This window comes from Schistocerca gregaria, chromosome 6 (genome assembly GCF_023897955.1).
Source record: "Schistocerca gregaria isolate iqSchGreg1 chromosome 6, iqSchGreg1.2, whole genome shotgun sequence".
NCBI classification, from domain to species: domain Eukaryota; kingdom Metazoa; phylum Arthropoda; class Insecta; order Orthoptera; family Acrididae; genus Schistocerca; species Schistocerca gregaria.
In genome coordinates, this window is record NC_064925.1 from 446,709,317 (window position 1) to 446,732,313 (window position 22,997).

At 39.3% G+C, this 22,997-nt stretch overlaps 1 protein-coding gene across 1 annotated transcript in view; it reads left to right on the forward strand.

The window, feature by feature from the left end:
* LOC126278494 (serine/threonine-protein phosphatase 2A regulatory subunit B'' subunit gamma-like) overlaps positions 1 to 17,570 on the forward strand; it is a 61,696-nt gene extending 44,126 nt beyond the window's left edge. Inside the window, exons 9-10 of the mRNA XM_049978653.1 lie at positions 2,436 to 2,563; positions 17,250 to 17,570. Coding sequence (XP_049834610.1) covers positions 2,436 to 2,563; positions 17,250 to 17,361 — 240 coding nt within the window. The 3' untranslated portion in view covers positions 17,362 to 17,570. The remainder of the gene's footprint in view (positions 1 to 2,435; positions 2,564 to 17,249) is intronic.
* The last annotated feature ends 5,427 nt before the right edge of the window (positions 17,571 to 22,997 follow it).

Genomic DNA, 22,997 nt, shown 5'->3' on the forward strand with positions numbered 1-22,997 from the left:
TCTACGCCAGTAGAAACCTACTGGTGCTAATGATGTCATTAAACCAGTGTAGTTTTAAGAGTATTTTCGTCTAGAAATGAATTGCCTTGACGGTCGATCGATCAAGGGTGGGAAAGGTAAAATTTTACGAATATATGACAAGAGGGACAAGTGCTCGAGAGAGGACTTCCCTATCCATCTCCTGGATAGTTTTGTTTCTCAAATCAACAGAGTGCGTTATCATGCAGTAGCACAGGTGATATAGTTTTGTTGCTCGATTTTCTTACACTGCGACCAAACAGTGTCTCAGTTGTTGGCAACAAATTCCAGCTGTGTTGCACACACCCCTTTTGACAGAATTCGTAGCCCGAAACACACTTTTGGAGCTATCAGATGTAAAATATTATGTTCACACTACTCTTTGCTTGAGTTTACGTCTTTTGGTGGGGCTCAGCCTTTCATTTCTTCTTAGGGAGTTAACGATAAAGGCTTCACAACACGTGACCAGTAACAGTACTGCATAGGAATGCTCAATGAGTGACCTGATGACGTTCAATAACAGTCACTCCGTTGATTTTTGTTGTTTCAAATTAGAGCATGCAGTCAGTACTCCTACACCAGACTTCTGAAGTTTGCTTGTTGAATGCAAATGTCACATGATGGTAAAATGGTAATCTATCACATATCAGTAGTCGAGACTTCCTTAATGTGGAAAATCATACATGCCAGAACAATCTTTGTTGAAACAAGAATATCTTTTCCTGGTTTATTTTTCCCAAAAACACTCGCTCCACACACCGTTCAAATCTTTCTAGCTGCCTCCTCTGCATTCACCCCTCTGTTATACCAAAAGTAAAGATTGTGTTGCAGATGTTACACCTTTTTTCCACTTGCGACTCAATTTTACAATGCTTAACTGTAGTTCATGATTTTCAATTTTGCAAAAATCAATGCTTATTAATTGCAAGATGGTAACTAGAACTTCAAATTCGAAAATGACAGTTGATACATACACTGACAGCGTCGCGACGCATGCACCTGGGCGGCGCCAGATTTCAGGCGGCGGGTGGCGTCTGGCCGGTGGCCGCTGCAGCGCGAGGAAACGCTCGAGCGTGAGCTGTTATGATCGCGACACAGCCATGAGCTGTCTTGTGGAATTGTTTCTGGAATATTTGTTGTTGCTGGTGGGTAGAATGTTAAACGAATTATCTTCAGTGCTTAATCAGACTCATAACTTCAGTCGGAAATGTGGTTTAAAAGGGATAGAGTTGTCAGGGGCGGTCAGTTTTATTGGCCACCTTAAGTGAACGACTCGGACTTAGTCTCTGTGGCCGCCTGCTAGTGGTCAGTTTTTATGTCTAAGACTGTACATTGCCCTTGCATTGACCCTCTATATACTCCTTCCACCTTTCTGCTTTCCCTTCTTTGCTTAGAACTGGTTTTCCATCTGAGCTCTTGATATTCATACAAGAGGTTCTCTTTTCTAGCCCTAATCAGCCAGCCAGGATCCACCAACCATCATGTCATCCTCTGTCAATGGCATTGTTGGGTGTGGTATGGAGATGTGTGGGCTCAGCATATCACTCTCCAGGTCTCGTGTCAGCTTTATTGCCCTTGGAGCCTTGCTTCTCATTTAAGTAGCTCCTCAGTTAGCCTCATGAGGCTGTATGCACCTCTTATCATGCCTCCCACCAAGGAAAATCCCTGACAGTACTGGGATTCAAACAAGGCTTCTCTGCATAGCAACCGGACACACTGATCAGTGAGCTACGGAAACAGACTTAATTGTTTTGCCAAATTTGAAAATCAGTAGTTCTGTAGAGCAGTGACCGCCATAGCGCCATCTTTGAAAATCGTGTTTCATTTGTCATTCCGCATTTCAAGTGTTCTGTGCAAACATTTTTGTTAGAATTAATTTGTCTCCTATAGAAACATATACTATTGTTGTGTATTTGTCCAATTCTAAAGTCTCTTCAGTTCCAGCTATTGTCGGGTTCAGGCAGGCTGCAGCTCTAACTGTGGTAGATGGTCATAAAAAGCCAAGATACACAGTACACATTCCCATGGTTGGTAGCACAACAAAATTTGCTGCTCACTCACTACTCTCCTCCACACATCCATCCTAGTGCTCGGCCAAGCTGATGCCACTGTTCTCCCTCGTATCCTTCTGAACTCTTCAAATTAAATCTGCATGTGACCTCCATTGCCAAAGCTTCATCTGTAAATGTAAGATGATCTCTATTTAAGGTGTTACACAACACAAAAGCTTTGACCTCAGAACCAATAGATTAATATGTAAATACAAGATTATCCTGTATTTTGGAGAAAAAACCTCATCTTGAAGTCGGGCGAAAGTGGTATTTCACATAAAATCTGAAACATTCCTCTGAAATGTTTTGTGTTTTGTCACACTTGCTTTGTTTGTATATTGAATCTAAGTAACCTTGTTTTTTCAGTCAATACAAGAACAGATGGTAGTACATGGACAAGAGCCTGTCTCATTTGAAGATGTTAGTGATGAAATATTTGACATGGTCAAGCCCACCAATCCAGCTAAAATCACTCTTCAAGATCTAATAAACTGGTAAGTTAATGGCCTGTCAGAGAGAGTTATTAGAGCTGGAGTTGTAGCCCGGTATTTATTAAGCATGGAGAAGAAAATTGTCCATGATTTATTTAAAGGAACAATCCTGCCATTTTCCTTAATTGATTTAGTAAAACCACAGAAAACCTCAAGCTGTATGGAGGTTTGAAGCCTGCTCCTTCAAATTTCAGGAACGTAATTTTAATAATCCCTCTCACCCTTCGACTGACAGAAATACTTATTAAAATTTACTTTTGACAGTTGATTGAAAACCAATTAGAAAGTCAGCACACACTTTAACAAAAATCATAAATGATGAAAAGTAGTCTGTGTACCTCAGAAGGCGAAGTTACTAGTCTTCCATAGACTCAATTCGTGTTGTAGCAATTACTACACATTTGATGCTGAATTAGTCTTTATAGCTGTCTTCTCAACAGTTAATGACATTCTTGCAATTGGCCCTAAGAAAGTCTCTTGTGGAATTATGGCTCTTCTTTCTGGAAATCTATAGTGACGGCAAAGTGATGAATCTGTGTGGCTTGTTTAGTTCTAGAAGAAATTCTGTGTTCTGAGACAACCCACAATTATTCAACTAAGTTGAAGTCCAGCCTCTGAGGATATAGTCAATTGCACTGTCATATCAATCATGTAACACTCATGTCCAGGCTGCTTTCAAAAGCTAAGAAACAACAAGGGTAAGAACATCCTTCTATCATCTTGTTTCAGTGAGATCTAAACACACAATTGTGTTTCTGTCCACAAAACAAAAAAAAAAAAAAAAAAAGCTCTGAAACTACCAAGTGAAAAATGCAAGCACTCTGTAAAGTACTAGTTGCCCTATATGCACAGTAATGATCACTATATTTGATGAGTATTTTTCCAAGCTTTTTTCCTTCCATTGGCATGTCTCATGGGGCATACATCAGAATGTCTTGAGATATTTCCATAGCTCATCCACTGCTTGATAAAGGCCACCTCTAGTCATGCCCATATATTGCAATCTTCAGCTACACACATTCATACTGCTCCTGAATGATTTGTAATGTTATTTAGTCATGTTTCGTTAGATTGTAGGGTTGGTCGTTTCTAATCTCTCTTAATTGAGCAAAAAGATTATATTGTTCACCTACCATCCGTTTGTGTGGATGCATGTTCTGCCAACCTCCTTTATCACTTACATTGCAGTTATTGGGATATCTTCCACTCTAGTCTTTTTCCTGATCTGTTTGTTAATTTTCTATCTGTTCCCTGATCCATTTCTTTCCTTATGCCGCACAGAAATTCCCAACATGCATCTCTACAGTGCTCAGTAACCAACCCTCAGTTTCTTAATGGTTTTCACTTCAAAAGATCTTATCTCACTGGCTTTAGTTAATAATGGAAACTGTCTGAACCATTTTGACATTTCTATTTATTACTGTTCTTATCCATCCAGTTGTTGTCTTCGACTGCCATATGTACAAAAACGCATCAACTGTTTCTATGACTTCATTGTTTTCAAAATCTTTTTTTTCCATTGTGTTGGTTATTCATTATTTTAGTTTTATTGGAACTGATTTTTAGGCATACTTTCAGACTTGCTGTATTAATTTCTTACAGTTTTTGTGCAATATAAGCAGTAAGTACAATGTCATGAGAAAAATGCAGATTCCATCAACAAGCATTACTTCTTCATTTTCCAAGTTTGTGAATCTTATATATAAGGAGCAGTCATTAGAAAATGAGGCAGAGGAAACAAAGCTGGTAAACTGTTTATTATTTCAAAAGTAATTTCCATAACTGTTAATACATTTAACCCTCTGTGAAACAAGATGGTCAGTGCCTTAATGGAAAAATGTTTGTGGTCGCCTATGGAACCAGGATTGTACCCAGACATGCTCCTCTTTTCTTCCAAAGCAAATTGACAGCCGCAAATGCCTTTATTCAGGGCTCCAAAAATATGGGAAACACATGGGGAGAGATCAGGAATTTATAGAGGATGTGTAAGGACTTCTCAGTGAAACTTCTATAGCATACTTGAAACAACCTTGGCTGCATGTGGGTGGGTGATTACTTTTGAAATAACAAACAGTTTATTTACTTTTTTCCATCTGTCTCATTTTCATTTGACTGTCCTTTAAAAAATCTCTTCATATTTTTCCTCTTGAAGTCTGAATTTTTGAACTTGCTGGAGAAGGCTAAGGAAGGCTGTAGCATTGTTTTGCTTCAAATGTTTTCCTCTGAATTAGATCAGTTACAGCATTGCTCCAGTACTCAGGATTCGTCTTCTTCGACAGAATTTGTAGTACTTGGCTCCAGCTTAATCCAGTTTCATTAAAGCATTATTACTTGCAGGTGCCCTTTCCTGATTTCTTGTGCTACTTCCGAAATCAATATTTTAGTTGTTAACCATCTGTGTTTTTAATTCATCATGTGAACTAAATGAACATTTAAAGAAATCTTAAAACACTTCAGTGATCTGTGTATTAGTAATTACTTGTCCAATAAAATAATAGTCTATACACAAGAAGTGTGTCTGTTCTTTTCTTCTTCATTCTCATTGTTTTCAGATGTTCATTTTGCCAAATTTTTGTTGTGTTTTTTCTCATCCTTTCAGAGATATTTTTGTATTTTTTTGTTTAATTTAGTATATACTACCATGTTCTTATTGTCATTTGCATGAAACTTTTTTTGCATTCCCAATAATTTCCTTGAATCTTACATAGACTAGGCACACGGCCTTAAAAGAAATGTGGTGGTGATCTTGTAAGCCTCAGGTAACTCAAATGGTATCATTACTGGTTTCAACTTTTTGATGATTAAAATAGTTTCTGATGATTAAAATAGATTGCATAGTAACATGTCAGTTGAACAGACCTGGAGAGGCACCTCCCTGGGCCTGTTCAGTTGTCGAGTTATTCAAATCTTCTGATGATGACTTGGTAATAAGTTGGTTAACATAGCCTGAGGCTCAGATATAAAATTTAAAATCTCTCACCTTCTCATTAATAAATGATGACTAACTGAAACCCCCAGCTGCCGACAGGTGTTGTTGATTTACCTCGATGTGGACAGCTAAAAATGTGTGCCTCGACCGGGACTCGAACCCGGGATCTCCTGCTTACGTGGCAGATGCTCTATCCATCTGAGCCACCAACGACACAAATGAATAGCGCGACTGCAGGGACTTATCCCTTGCACGCTTCCCATGAGACTCACATTCCCAACTGTCCACAATTCTACATATGCAATGTACCTTATAGACATTTGCCCATTCACTTATTACTCGCGCACGTTTTGGCGATTCCCGTAAGAGTTTGGGCAACCCGTGCGCATTCGCACAGACGAAGGTCAATGTCTGGGTAGCCTTTAACTATATATATGAAGACAGTAACTGTTCTCAAAAGAACAGAATACTGTTGATAACTGTGCAGCGTTTCCCTGGAATAAATTATGACTAACTGAAACCTTCAGCTGCTGACAGATGTTGATTTACCTCGATGTGAACAGCTGAAAACGTGTGCCCCGACTGGGACTCGAACCCGGGAGATCCTGGCACACATTCTCAGCTGTCTACATCGAGGTAAATCAACAACACCTCTCGGCAGCTGAGGGTTTCAGTTAGTCATTATTTATTCCAGGGAAAAGCTGCACGATCATCAACAGTATTCTGTTCTTTCGAGAACAGTTACTGTCTTCATATATATTCTCATTAATAGTTGCCTTATTTTATTTGAGATTTTATTTTTGTGTTCAATAATTGTTCCTTGTGTCTGTATCCATATAACATTGCTAATTTGTACTCTGCATCTTTATTAAGACTGTGTGATCTCATGAAATTATAAAACAGCTTTGCATGTTTACGTCTTATATATTTCCTTTGTTGTGTAATAAAATGTAGTCAATTTCATTTTTAATTCCATTTGCTCTTTGCAAAGTCCATTTTTCATTTGCTTTCTTCTGAATGATGCATTAAGAATGAACATGTTTTCTTTTTGACAAATTTCACTGCTGTTTGACCTGAATTGTTTTTGTTTTATGCTAAATTTCTGACTGGGAAATCAATCTTTAATTTTATAGTACTTTAGTATTATACATTAAACTCCTCACTAATGTCTTATAGTGATGTTTGATGTCATTTATTAGCTTGAGTAACTGTTTACAGAAACCTTCTACCTCATCATCAGAACATGAGTACGTTCATGTATAGACTTACACCTCTGTAGATAAGTGGTCAATGTGCCTAACTGCTGTGCAGGGGACCTGTTTGACTCCCAGCCAGGTCAGAAATTTTATCCACTTGAGGGCTGGGTGTTGTGTTATTCTTATCAGTATGTAATAATTGAAGGGGTGAGAAAGATATAATTCAAAGCCACAAAATGTAAATTTTTCAGAAGACCATTTTAAAACTAAATCCATAAATCATATTTCAACTTTTATGGGTATCCAACAAAAGTAGTTTTTCTCCAATGTGTTAATATACAGAATGATTATAATTAAAGTTAAACTTTCAAACCACTGTAGATATAATACCACTGGTCAGAATGACATCAAATTTCAACAGAATATTATCACAGAAGGGGGGAAATGATTGATGGAAGAAGAATAAATAGTCACAAAATGCAGCAATAGATGGTGCTGTAAGCAACATAATTTAATAGTGGTCAATTACAAATGACAAATGAATCGTACAACAATGCCTAAGGTGTACATTTCACATTAAACAAACTACTCCTCAGTGTGCATGGGTGTACAGGTGTGATGCTGTTACTAACATAAAACCATCCACCACGGCAAGGTCATATCACATCGGATGGGAAAAATAGGTTTTCAATTGTCCTGAGGCGAAAACCGCATAAAAAGCATCAATCAAAATCAAATCAGATTATTAATTTCTGTGCGACTGTCCACTGTTTTTGGCAATGAGTTGAAACTGAAAAACAACACGCTCCACAACTGATCGAAGTGTTTCCGAGGTCATGTTCATAATGTGTTGCACAATGTGTGCCTTCAATGCAGCTACGTTTGCAATTGGAACACTGAACACATCATCTCTCATATAGCCCCACAGCCAGAAGTCACACAGATTAGAACCATGTGATAAGGACGGCCAGGCTGTAGGGGAATTGCAGCTGATAATTCTAGGATTTCCAAAATGGCACTTCAGCAGCTGCTTAACTGGATTTGCAATCTGTGGAGGTGTACCATCTTGCATAAAAATGATCACATCCACGCTGTTGGAGACCTGGAATGACTTGGTTGTGCTAAAGACACTCATAGTGCTTACCAATGACGGTTTAGTTAACAGGACCAGAAGCACCTGTCTCTTCGAAAAAATACAGGCATATGATAAATAATGCTGTAAGTCTACACCACGCAGTGACCTTTTCAGGATAAAGTGGTGCTGGGTGATTTGCATGTGGATTTTCCATTGCCCATATTCAACAATTCTCTGCATTGACATATCTTTACAGATTGAAGTGGGCTTCGTCTGTCCACAAAATCTTCCATGGCCAATCATTGTTCACTTCCTTGAGAGTAATAAATTGTAAAGCAAAGGTCTCTCTTGCTGGCAGGTCAACAGAAAGCAACTCTTGCACATGGGGAATTTTGAATGGATAGCAAAGGAGGATGTTTCGTAAGATATAAGCACCTTGCTGACGGGTATGTCCAGTGTTCTGGCAATTCTCCGTGAACTGCACGTTTGCACACCACCACTCATCTCCTACTGCATTGCTGTGGCCACTGCTTCCACTGACGTTGAATTAATTTGTTTCCTCTCTCTACCAGGTTACACACCAAAAGAACCCATCTTTCCGAATTTCCAAATCATTTTCTCCAGACCCACAGCAGTCATTGGATAAATGCCTTTTTTCAAACACTTCAGTGTCTGGAACTTCTGCAGATTGACGTGTGCACAGTCATCATTCTTGTAATACAGCTTTACAAGGAGAGTGCGATACTGCACTGAGACAATCACGGCTAACATTGCAGAGAGGAAAATCTGTGTATCCACTTGTTTATACCAACTTCAATGGGTTGTAAGCATGACAAGTGTTTTCATTTACATATTCTGATACATACAGAACCATTTATTGATAATTTTGACACTTTTTTCCGCTTGTGCCATACATTTTCTCCCTTCTCCAATAATATTCCGTTGTAATTTGATGTCATTATGACCAGTGGTGTTATTTCTACAGTGTGCAGCATTATATTGTAACAAACTTAAACATTATTAACAAAAAACTATTTTATCCCTTGGGTGAAATAACATTGGGCTTTCGCCTGTCTCATATTAAATGAATACAAGGTTTACAAAAATTTGGACATCAACGTACAACAGAGCTTATAATGTTAGTGACTAAAATATTTCAATCAATATAGCCAATATCTACATCTACATCTACATGACTACTCTGCAATTCACATTTAAGTGCTTGACAGAGGGTTCATCGAACCACAATCATACTATCTCTCTACTATTCCACTCCCGAACAGCGAGCGGGAAAAACGAACACCTAAACCTTTCTGTTCGAGCTCTGATTTCTCTTATTTTATTTTGATGATCATTCCTACCTATGTAGGTTGGGCTCAACAAAATATTTTCGCATTCGGAAGAGAAAGTTGGTGACTGAAATTTCGTAAAAAGGTCTCGCCGTAACGAAAAACGTCTATGCTGTAATGACTTCCATCCCAACTCGTGTATCATATCTGCCACACTCTCTCCCCTACAACGCGATAATAGAAAACGAGCTGCCCTTTTTTGCACCCTTTCGATATCCTCCGTCAATCCCACCTGGTAAGGATCCCACACCGCGCAGCAATATTCTAACAGAGGACGAACGAGTGTAGTGTAAGCTGTCTCTTTAGTGGACTTGTTGCATCTTCTAAGTGTCCTGCCAATGAAACGCAACCTTTGGCTCGCCTTCCCGACAATATTATCTATGTGGTCATCTCTGTGTCATTTTCATCATTTTCTTCCTCTGTTTCACTCAGACTCTTGAAGTATCCATTCGAAACACCTGCTGTAAATAGCATCAATGACATAACATCTTTGAGTTCCTTGTCGCAAATTGGAATGGGTTTTAAGCATTTCCTTGATAGCTCGAACAGATTAAGCTCCTGTTGTGCTCATCCTTTTCTAGTGATATTTACAGTTCTGAATTCTTCAATATCAGTGCACTGATACTTCACTTTTAAATGTGAGGCATTCGTTCATCAAAGCAAAAAGCTGTCACTTCAGAGAATCAGAACTGAGATCCATAATCATGTTTGTCCTTCTTTGCAATATTTATCTGCAAAGATATCAGATCTATAAAGTCTGCTTGCTTCATTTTAACGGGTGAAAATGGCTTATTCTTGCATGATTCTCTAATGACTATAATCCAATCATCAGGGGTGTACACAGTGGGGTGTCTGTTCTTAATGTGCTTCTCAATTCAACTGAAATCTCTATCACAGGGCAATCGTGTGTGTCCAACTTGTTGAAACCAGTGTTCAACGGCATAAATTTTCCTGAACGCACTAGTGATCTGTCTAATGCAACAGTTGTCCAGTTTTTCCCTTGGCCTCTGCAATTATTGCTTATAATGTAAAGAATGTGTGCTTGATACTTCTTTATTTCTAGGAATTTTACCGGACAGCTTCCTATCTCATCAAATCCACACTTTGCTTCGTCTTCACTCCACACAAACATATGTCCCCCTTCAGATCCACAATCATGAATAGCAAAATTGTACGTCCACAACTTCCTCTTATAGAATGCAGGCACAGATGTCAGCCTGGGTGTTGGAAAAAATTGTTGTGGATAAAAGGCTATTGTAAGATGTTCCTCAGGATTTTCCCTAGCTAACTTGGAAAACTGTGTAACGATATTTTTTCCGGCACATCCTTTGGCGTGATGTAGCTCCCTTTCAATTTTTAATCTTCTAATCATATCTTCAGAGTTGGTCAATTGTGCATTTTTTATTTGAATTTGAAATTCGTCACATGCATGACACATGTCTGAACAAGGCAATTTAAAACCATTATAAAAATTGTAGTTAAAAATATCTCGAAATTTCGAAACTTTTACTTACGGTGCACAATTTTCTTCACAATACTTCAAACAATGTTCTTGAGATGATGAAGAAATCAACATGTCATGGTCGAAGTACACTTTATTACTTTTCTGTGTGTGGCTGTAATGACTGGCTTACTTAGGTATATTATTTATGAATTTTTGAACTGTCTGAACTGCTTCTGGTGAAATTTTCCTTGATGGATTCCCTATTTTTCCTGGAGACAAAATGAATAATAGTAATTTTAAAGGGAAATGCACAGATAGGAGAAATTTAGTGAATTTATGTTTGAAAATGATTCTTCAAGAAAAATGCTGGATAAATAAGCAGAATAGAGCAAAATTGTGATTTTTCTGGGAAGAAACATTAAATTAATCTTTAAATACCACTTCTGTCTTTTAGAGAAGTAGAGTGTTCATCAGACAATTGTTTTTGTAAGTTCTTAAGGCGTCCTTTATTGTTCTGAAGCCCATGCACACTTATAAATGCTTCTCTGCATACCAAAATATTACAGCCATTAACCTTAACCTGGTAAAAAAAAAAAAAAAAAGTAACTATTCACCGCAAAACTGTGCTATTCCTTTTCTTTGAGTACCTAAAAAGGTAAAATATATTAATCAAAATAATAATATTCTACTTATAAAAATACATGATATAAAAAATTAATTTCATATTTTCATTAATCATAGTTACCTCCTTTGCACTTGTTTCATCTTCATATTGCTCAGAAGGTAATTATTTTGGCAATTGAAATCACCCAATTCAAGGACTACACATTTTAGCACCAGCAGTTTGTCCTGTTTTATCAGATATGTGCCCTCTGGCAGAATTTCCATGACATTTGCATTTTTCCCTTTCCCAATTGCACATATTTCTTCTTTTTTTCTGCCTTCAGGTTCTTTAGCAGGAAATACTCCAGGAGACCTTTTACGTCTGTCAACATCCTAAGCCAAACAAAGTATTCCGAATGAGAAAGACCAAAGCCACTTTAACACATATAACATACCTTAATATATTATACAAATAGCCTTATGATATTAAAATTATTACCAATAATGCAGTAATTAATAGGAGAAATGTAAATTGTTCATGATTAACATATACATATTTTAATTAGCAAGTATATAATAGTTATAATTACTCAATAATATTTTACAGTGATACAGTCCTAAGCCTCAATTTTTAAATGTTAGAAAAGTATTTTCAACTTTCCATGTCATTTTCGGATGAATATTCATCAGAGGGACACTAACTGCTTCCACTGGATGAATAATCTTCTTCAGAACTGGCCATTTCTGTCTCAGAATCTTCTTTTTCGGTTACGCATGGAAATAACCTCTTCTTTGCAAGTGCCATTTTACTGTGGCTTTGAATTGTGACACACACACTCGAAAAGACTACTTCCTCACTGTATGAGAGCAACAAGTGTGAACTGCCCCTAGTGAGTGAAAGTTAAAATATTTTTGCAGCAGCTTCCTCTGGTGAGTAGAAGTTCAACTAACACAAGAAACATATTTTAAGATGAGTTTGGCTTTGGACTATATCATTCTCACCCCTTTAATTGTCAATGCTCAAGTCACCGAAATGGCATCTTATGAAAGGACTTAGCGGTAGGCAACAGACCAACCCCAGGTGGGGTATCCCAGCCAAAAATGCCCTATTGTCACTTCATTTTTTTTAAATGCTTTCCGTAGAGTACAATTTTTACCTACAACATGGTTTTCTGCTGTGCCTGAGTTTCCTCTGTACAGGAAAGCCTACACCTAAATTTCTTCTGTCATAGAATACATGATCTGATTTTAATTCTGTCCTGGCTTTATGTATTTGCACATACTTATTATAATGAGATACACGCACAGAAATAACTGGACATGTCTCTTGGCGTGATACTGCTGTTTGGGAAAACATTTAAGTAGCATATAGCACTTTTTGTTTTAGTATATGTTAGTCAGACAGCTGTATGATCATTAAACCAAATTCCCAAACTTCATATCAGTACAAGTATCCAAAAATTATTGGTCACACTTCATGTTAGGCATTTCTGTACTACCTTCCCCACACTATGTACAGTTGTGTCCACTGCTGAACATTTCCCTCAGTCTCTGTCACATCCTTTCTAATCACTTTAAACCAAATTTATGCCCAGAATTAAATTTCCCCTTTGGAGGACATACATCCACATTGTCATGGCTCAATCTTTTTACAGCCACAGTACTTCATCCACTGTGAAGGTGAGCTTATTGAAGCACCTGAATTCCTTTACACATGTAATATATTGTGTATTCCATTTCTCTAATGGCTAACCACATAAGCAGTAGAATGGTATCTTGCAGGAATAGGAATAATTGCAGAAAAGTTAAACAATATACAGAGAAAGAGTACAAGAGAACAGGGTAATCTGGTATAGTTAAAACATTGGCACTCTCATTCAGAAGGTGGAGATCGCAAATCCCCATATTACTATCTGTATTTAGGGTTTCTTTGGGTTCCTTAAATTTCTTAGGAAAATGCTGATATGGTTCCTGTGAATAGGACAGAATGGAATTGCTCCTCATCCTTGTGCAATCTGAGTTATATTCTCTCTAAAAACTTCTTCACCAATGGGGACTTTAATCCTGGTCTTCCTTTCTTTCTTTTACCAAGAAATAATAGCTGCAGCAAAACAGCTGAAGAGCTGATTCTGCTCCAGAATTTTAAGGACGTTTCTGTGTTTTGAAAGATGTTTCCAAATGGTATCCACAATGTGTAGCCAGAAACATGTTTCGAAAACTTGTCTCAAGCAGCGTGTTTTGGCATGTAATTTGTGGTTGTAGCATGTTGGAAAATAGCTTGATTACCTTGTACCCAGATACCAATTTCAATTTTTTGGCGAGTTTTTACTTGCTGGGATCTGATGAAATTCATTACCACAAATTATTGTATAGACATTGCGTTGTACACTTAATTTCCTTCACTTATTTTTATACTCTGTGTTGGTGAGGATTATGATATTTAATTGCATATGCCAATTACATATGTATTTGCTATTTTTGGGGGGTTTAATGTTTTTCTCGATTCTGCATTTTCCTCAGTTTTGTGGTTTCTAAGTATGGACCCTACAAAAATTTAAAATAGATGTTTCACTCTACTTACAAAAGTCCTGAAACTACATAAACACCAAACTCATAGTACAGACTATATATATAAATAAAATAGAAATAAACTTCCACATGGGAAAAATATATTAAAAACAAAGGTTCCAAGACCTACCAAGCGGGAAAGCGCCGGTAGACAGGCATAATAAAATAACACACACACAAAATTTCTAGCTTTCGCAACCAACGGTTGCTTCTTCAGGAAAGAGGGAAGGAGAGGGAAAGACGAAAGGATGTGGGTTTCAAGGGAGAGGGTAAGGAGTCATTCCAATCCCGGGAGCGGAGAGACTTACCTTAGGAGGAAAAAAAGGATAGGTGTATACTCGCGCGCGCGCGCACACACACACACACACACACACACACACACACACACACACACACACACACAGACACAAGCAGACACATTTAAAGGTAAAGAGTTTGGGCAGAGATGTCAGTCGAGGCGGAAGTGCAGGGGCAAAGATGATGTTGAATGACAGGTGAGGTATGAGTGGCGGCAACTTGAAATTAGCGGAGATTGAGGCCTGGTGGATAGCAAGAAGAGAGGATATATTGAAGGGCAAGTCCTCATCTCCGGAGTTCGGATAGGTTGGTGTTGGTGGGAAGTATCCAGATAACACTGTGCCAAGATGTGCTGGCCGTGCACCAAGGCATGTTTAGCCACAGGGTGATCCTCATTACCAACAAACACTGTCTGCCTGTGTCCATTCATGCGAATGGACAATTTGTTGCTGGTCATTCCCACATAGAAAGCGTCACAGTGTAGGCAGGTCAGTTGGTAAATCACGCGGGTGCTTTCACACGTGGCTCTTCCTTTGATCGTGTACACCTTCCGGGTTACAGGACTGGAGTAGGTGGTGGTGGGAGGGCGCATAGGACAGGTTTTACACCGGGGGCGGTTACAAGGGTAGGAGCCAGAGGGTAGGGAAGGTAGTTTGGGGATTTCATGGGGATGAACTAAGAGGTTACGAAGGTTAGGTGGACAAAGACACTCTTGGTGGAGTGGGGAGGATTTCATGAAGGATGGATCTCATTTCGGGGCAGGATTTTAGGAAGTCGTATCCCTGCTGGAGAGCCACATTCAGAGTCTGATCCAGTCCCGGGAAGTATCCTTTCACAAGTGGGGCACTTTTGGGGTTCGCCTCGCTGCAATGGAGCACTTCCTTTCACGCCGATCACCTGCCACCCTACCTAAAACCTCTTTCCTCATAACCTTAGCCAGCTTCATCCTGACCCACAACTTCTTCACTTTTGAAGGCCAGACATACCAACAATGAAAGGGAACAGCCATGGGTACCAGGATTGCCCCCTCGTATGCCAACCTATTTATGGGTCGCTTAGAGGAAGCCTTCTTGGTTACCCAAGCCTGCCAACCCAAAGTTTGGTACAGATTTATTGATGACATCTTCATGATCTGGACTCACAGTGAAGAACAACTCCAGAATTTCCTCTCCAATCTCAACTCCTTTGGTTCCATCAGATTCACCTGGTCCTACTCCAAATCCCATGCCACTTTCCTTGATGTTGACCTCCATCTGTCCAATGGCCAGCTTCACACATCCGTCCACATCAAACCCACCAACAAGCAACAGTACCTCCATTATGACAGCTGCCACCCATTCCATGTCAAACGGTCCCTTCCCTACAGCCTAGGCCTTCGTGGCAAACGAAACTGCTCCAGTGCTGAATCCCTGAACCATTACACCAACAACCTGAAAACAGCTTTCGCATCCTGCAACTACCCTCCCGACCTGGTACAGAAGCAAATAACCACAGCCACTTCCTCATCCCCTCAAACCCAGAACCTCTCACAGAAGAACCCTAAAAGTGCCCCACTTGTGACAGGATACTTTCCGGGACTGGATCAGACTCTGAATGTGGCTCTCCAGCAGGGATACGACTTCCTAAAATCCTGCCCCGAAATGAGATCCATCCTTCATGAAATCCTCCCCACTCCACCAAGAGTGTCTTTCCGCCGTCCACCTAACCTTCGTAACCTCTTGGTTCATCCCTATGAAATCCCCAAACCGCCTTCCCTATCCTCTTGCTCCTACCCTTGTAACCGCCCCCGGTGTAAAACCTGTCCTATGCACCCTCCCACCACCACCTACTCCAGTCCTGTAACCCGGAAGGTGTACACGATCAAAGGGAGAGCCACGTGTGAAAGCACCCACGTGATTTACCAACTGACCTGCCTGCACTGTGACGCTTTCTATGTGGGAATGACCAGCAACAAACTGTCCATTCGCATGAATGGACACAGGCAGACAGTGTTTGTTGGTAATGAGGATCACCCTGTGGCTAAACATGCCTTGGTGCACGGCCAGCACATCTTGGCACAGTGTTACACCGTCCGGGTTATCTGGATACTTCCCACCAACACCAACCTATCCGAACTACGGAGATGGGAACTTGCCCTTCAATCTATCCTCTCTTGTCGTTATCCACCAGGCCTCAATCTCCGCTAATTTCAAGTTGCCGCCACTCATACCTCACCTGTAATTCAACATCATCTTTGCCTCTGCACTTCCGCCTCGACTGACATCTCTGCCCAAACTCTTTGCCTTTAAATGTGTCTGCTTGTGTCTGTATATGTATGGATGGATATGTGTGTGTGTGTGTGTGTGTGTGTGTGTGTGTGTGTGTGTGTGTGTGTGCGCGCGAGTATATACCTATCCTTTTTTTTCCCCTAAGGTAAGTCTTTCCGCTCCCGGGATTGGAATGACTCCTTACCCTCTCCCTTAAAACCCACATCCTTTCTTCTTTCCCTCTCCTTCCCTCTTTCCCTCTCCTTCCCTCTTTCCTGAAGAAGCAATCGTTGGTTGTGAAAGCTAGAAATTTTGTGTGTGTGTTTGTGTGTCATTTTATTGTGCCTGTCTACTGGCGCTTTCCCGCTTGTTAAGTCTTGGAATCTTTTCTTTTTAATATATTTTTAATATACATTTTTCCCATGTGGAAGTTTCTTTCTATTTTATATATATTTTATATATATTGCAGTCTTTTATCTTTTATGTTCAAGTCAAAAATGCAAAATATACTAATGTAACATAAAATGTGTCAACTCACCAAGTTTTGTTTGTGGAAATTACATTTACTTCCCTCCAGTAGTGTATTAGAACATCTTTTGAATCTAAGTTTACTACTTCATTTTGTAAACCAAGCACCTATTCTATAACAAAGATTCAGAGTTTATAGAGTGTATGGACCTTGTAACTCTGTTACTCATCCTATAAATTATGACTTCTGCAAACCATTTAATACAGTTGATCGCCTGATTTGATCTCTCTCTAAAGCAATGACATGTATCGTAAGAGTGCTGTTTATTTTCAAAGACCAAACTACTGAAGCTTACAAATTACTGTATTTCCCCTCTTGATCATATACTTATTGCATTGAGTTCACGCATTTACCACTCGTAATCTACGTGACGTATAAACAAACTTTGCTAATCTTTTTTTGCTGATAATATTCTAAAGTAGTAAATTATATTTTTCTTTTTCCTTTCTGCAGTGGTCAAGGTGATACAGTAGTAAGCATCCTGATAGATTTGAATGATTTCTGGACATATGAGAACAGGGAAGCCATATCTACTGATAGTAATGAGGCATCTGCAGAAGTGTAGCTTGCTGTGAGATAATATTATAATTATTTTATAACTTATTTTATTACTTTTTTATTATTAAAAAAATACATGTCTTATTGTGAGATTTTTATATGGAAATGAAAAAAAGAACACACAAACAAAAGAAGCTCAAAGTAATGAGTCCTATATTGTTTAGTATCATTGTATTTAAAATTCTAAAAATACTCATGCACAGAAACAAGTGAAAATTATGTTAAAATTTCATATTTTTATAGCTCCTGCATAGGTTGGTTATGATGTCATAGACCCAAAAAATCTAAGAACACTTTTAAGTGTTTTACATGCATACAAGCAAACACCAACACAGAGTACTGTGTTACAATCTTTATAGTAGTCTCTTGACTTCCTTCTTGCCTGTTTTCCATCTGTGTTACACATCTTACTGTACAGTAGGCATTCAAAAAATAAAGTGAATATTTGTTTTTGGAAAGAATATTTTTTATTTGACTATATCAATGTTATCCCTACATAAGTCCCCATTAGATATTGTGAGTTATGACATTGCTTTTTCCAGTCCCCAAAACACTTTCAGAACTTGTTCTTGGAATAGCTCTCTCTCTCAGCAATGAGGTTTTAAACTGACCTGTGCCTGTAAAATGACAGTCCCGTAATAGTTTCTTTTCGGCAACAAAAAAAGTTACTTGGTGCCATGTCTGTCAAATATGGAGGCTGTGGTATCATTAGAGCATTGCTTAGGGTCAAAGTGTCGGTGAACAAGTAGAGTGTCAGCAGGAACATTATTTTGGTACAAAAGCCATGAATTATTTTCCACAAATTTGTTCAATTTTATTTATGGAAATGGTGTTGACCTCCACAAAGGAGTTGGTGCAGTGATTGGCACATTGGACTCTCATTTGGGAGGACAACGGTTCAGATTCCAGGATGGCGGTCCAGATTTATGTTTTCCTTGAGCACCCTAAATCACTTAAGGCAAGTGCTGGGGTGGTTTCTTTGAAAAGGGAATGACGAATTTCCTTAAAAAATTCAAACTTGAGCATTGTCTCTAATTGCCTCGTTGGAATCTAAATTCCCCCCCCCCCCCCCCCCCTTCTTCATTGCGGATCTTTTGACCTCCTGTAAAGAACTTGTAGTGCACTATGACATGAAAACCAAAGAACACAGTGAGCATTACATTCACATTTGATTGCACTTATCGGGTTTTTTTCAGTCTTGGCAACCCAGATTTCTACTCAGTGATGACTGAGCCTTAGTTTTGATGTTGTATCCATAACCCCAGGGTTTTGCAGTTCTGCATTGTTGACTTATCTAGCAGCTCTATCATTTTTGTTGAAATATTTCATGGGGTGACCAGGATTTGATTTTACACCTTTCCATTTCCAAGTACATCCTTTAATACAGACTACCAAGCCCGACATCTAGTATATTAGTGGCCTTGCAGAACTCTGATATGCTGATCCCAAGCCCAAGCCCAAGGCTGGCTTATTAAAGTGAGGAGGAGGAAGGGGAGGAGCAACCACCTCTTAATAACAGGGTTCACCTGGCCCATGTGATAGTACCCTCTGAGTGATCCAAGACAGGATAACAATGAGGACTTCAATGGTAGTGAGGTCAGAAAGAATGGGTCTTGGTACAGCAGAACTAGTGGAAGAAGCAACTCAAAGAAAAAAAAATCCACAGTGTGTGTGACTTGCAAGAAGCAACAACATCTGTTCACCAGAGGTATGGCTGTAAAAATTTTCCTCTGAGCTAACAATCACTAGAATTGTCTTTAGGGAACTTGTCTCTCTATCTCAACTAGCAGTCAACGGTGGACATGCACTTTGTATCAGATTTTACCCTAGTAAGTAACCAGTCTCCCATTTCCAAGGAAATGAAAACTAGGCATTTGGATTCTTGGAACATGCACAAGACTGCACAGGATAAGTCAGAGCATTCTGAAGCCCAAAAAATCAACCACAGCAAAATAAATTACCTACCCGCTTTAATATAAATTCACTCTTAAAAACTTTAAACTATAATAAACGTTCTTAAACCAAAAAATGCACTGTAAGAAACAAGATTTACTGATGGTCATCCCTTTCATTGAGGAGGATTTGGGATATTTAAGGGAAAACCAGGGAAGAGAATTATGAACACTGTACCTCAATTTGGAACAGGTTTCATTGCAAACAAAACACATTAAACTCAATAATAGAGTTTAAATCAGTTAATGAAAGGTTTCTGTACTAACATGTAAATTATCAAACAAAGTTTTCACTATTTTAAATACCCATGCACCAACAAAAGAGAAAAACAGAACTCAGAATGAGCAGACAGAAAATTTTTGGCAAAATCTATCAAACCTTCTAGATCTCATTACATAGGAAAACACAGTAATCCTGCTAGAAGACTTTAACGTACAAACTGACAAAAGAACGTCAACACTCAGCCATAGTAGGAAAATTTTCTGCACATAAAAGAACCAACACAAATAGAAAAAGACTAATAAGTCTGTGCAAACAGATAGTGCTAAAATCTATATTCTTCAAAAACACTTTTCTAGAAAACAAACTACAAGGGTATCATGAAATATGATTGCTATAAGTAAACACTCTTAACTGGAGGCTGAAATTAGCCTGTAACAACAGCATAGCACACTTCTAAAGTTCTTTGGTGCTCCTTTAGTCCATCAAAACTTGGTGAGAAAGAGACTCAATCAAAATTTGATAAATAATTTGTAGAATAAAGGTAAATTCACACTTCTTTTTGATGAGACAGCACATCAGCGTCATCTGATTTGTAGATGAATAGGTCCACAGGGTCATTACAAGTCAGTAAAGACACTATTTCTGAATATTTATTCTTTATTTATTTTCATTTAAACTGGCACATGTAATAAAAGATAATAAATCGATTTTACACCAAGAAAGCTCATTTGCACACAATTTTTCATAACAAGACATACACTATATGATCAAACGTAGGTGGACAATTGGCTAAAAATTACTTAAAAGTTTGTGGCACCCTCCATTGGTTATGCTGAAATTCAGTATGACAACAGTTTCCCCTATCACAGGCATACGTTCAGTCAGGTGCTGGAAGGTTTCTTGGGGAATGGGAGCCCATTCTTCATGGAATGTTGCACTGAGGGGAGGTATCAATGTCGGTCGATGAGGCCTGGCATGAAGTCGGCGTACCAAAACATCCCAAAGGTGTTCTATAGGATTCTGGTCTGGAATCTGTGCAGGTGAGTCCATTACAGGGATGTTACTGTCATGTAACCACTCCACAACAGGTCATGCATTATGAACAGGTGCTCGATCATGTTGAAAGATGCAGTCACCATCCCCGAATTGCTCTTCAACAGTGGGAAGCAGGAAGGTGCTTAAAACATCAATGTAGGCCTGTGCTGTGATAGTACCATGCAAAACAACAAGGTGTGCAAGCCCCCTCCATGATAAACACAACCACTCCATAACACCACTGTCTCAGAATTTTACTGTTGGCACTACACATGCTGCCAGATGACGTTCATCGGGCATTCGCCATACCCACACCCTCCCATCAGATCGCCACATTGTGTACCGTGATTCGTCGCTCCACACAATGTTTTTCCACTGTTCAATCGTCCAATGTTTACGCTCCTTACACAAAGCTAGGCACCGTTTGGCATTTACCGGCATGATGTGTGGCTTAAGAGCAGTCGCTTGACCATGAAATCCATGTTTTCTCACCTCCCGCCTAACTGTCATAGTATTTGCAGTGGATCCTGATGTAGTTTGGAATTCCTGTGTGATAATCTGGATAGATGCCTGCCTATTACATATTATGACCCTCTTCAACTGTCCGTGGTCCCTGTCAGTCAACAGACAACATCAGCTTGTACACTTTTGTGCTGTACGTGTCCCTTCACATTTGCGCTTCACTATCACATCAGAAGCAGTGGCCCTATGGATGTTTAGGTGGGTGGAAATCTCGCATACAGATGTATGACACAAGTGACACCCAATCTCCTGACCACGTTCGAAGTCAGTGAGTTCCGCAGAGTGCCCCGTTCTGCTCTCTCACGATGTCTAATGACTACTGAGGTTGCTGGTACGGATTACCTGGCAGTACAATGCACCTTATATGAAAAACATATGTTTTTGGGGGTATCCAGATACTTTTGATCACATAGTGTACTGTGCACGATCCGCCATGTACAGACACTGGACAATAACTTAGGCAACTATCATCTACAGACTGGCTACTCATTCCACTGTCTGATGAGCATACCTTCAGTTCTCTATATAACATTGGGGCTAACAAATGAAAGAGGGAGCTGCCTGGTAGAATTTTGCATAGAGCACAACTTAATCATAGTTAACACTTGGTTCAATAATCATGAAAGAAGGTTGTCTACATGGAAGAACCCTGGAGACACTAGAAGGTTTCAGATATATTATATAATGGTAAGACCCCCATGAACCATGGACCTTGCTGTTGGTGGGGAGGCTTGCGTGCCTCAATGATACAGATAGCCGTACCGTAGGTGCAACCACAATGGAGGGGTATGTGTTGAGAGGCCAGACAACCGTGTGGTTCCTGAAGAGGGGCAGTAGCCTTTTCAGTAGTTGCAGGGGCAACAGTCTGGAAGATTGACTGATCTGGCATTGTAACACTAACCTAAACGGCCTAGCTGTTGTGGTACTGCGAACGGCTGAAAGAAAGGGGAAACTACAGCCGTAATTTTTTCCGAGGGCATGCAGCTTTACTGTATGGTTAAATGATGATTGCGTCCTCTTGAGTAAAATATTCCGGAGGTGAAATAGTCCCCCATTTGGATCTCCGGGCGGGGACTACTCAGGAGGATGTCATTATCAGGAGAAAGAAAACTGGCATTTTACGGATCGGAGCGTGGCATGTCAGATCCCTTATTCGGGCAGGTAGGTTAGAAAATTTAAAAAGGGAAATGGATAGGCTAAAGTTAGATATAGTGGTAATTGGTGAAGTTCGGTGGCAGGAGGAACAAGACTTCTGGTCAAGTGAATACAGGGTTATATAAAACAAAATCAACTAGGGGTAATGCAGGAGTAGGTTTAATAATTAATAAAAAAAATAGGAATTCGGATAAGCTACTACAAACAGCATAGTGAATGTATTATAGTGGCCAAGATAGACACGAAGCCCATGCCTACTACAGTAGTACAAGTTTATATGCCAACTAGCTCTGCAGATGACGAAGAAATGTATGACGAGATAAAAGAAATTATTCAGGTAGTGAAGGGTGACGAAAATTTAATAGTGATGGGTGACTGGAAAAGGGAGAGAAGGAAACATAGTAGGTGAATATGGATTGGGGGGAAGAAATGAAAGAGGAAGCTGTCTGGTAGAATTTTGCACAGAGCATAACTTAATCATAGCTAACACTTGGTTCAAGAATCATAAAAGAAGGTTGTATACATGGAAGAAAGCTCGAGATATTAAAAGATATCAGATAGATTATATAAGACACAGACACAGACTTAGGAACCAGGTTTAATTTGTAGGACATTTCCAGGGGCAGATGTGGACTCTGACCACAATCTATTGATTATGAACTGTAGATTAAAACTGAAGAAATTGCAAAAAAGGTGGGAATTTAAGGAGATGGGACCTGGATAAACTGACTAAACCAGAGGTTGTACAGAGTTTCA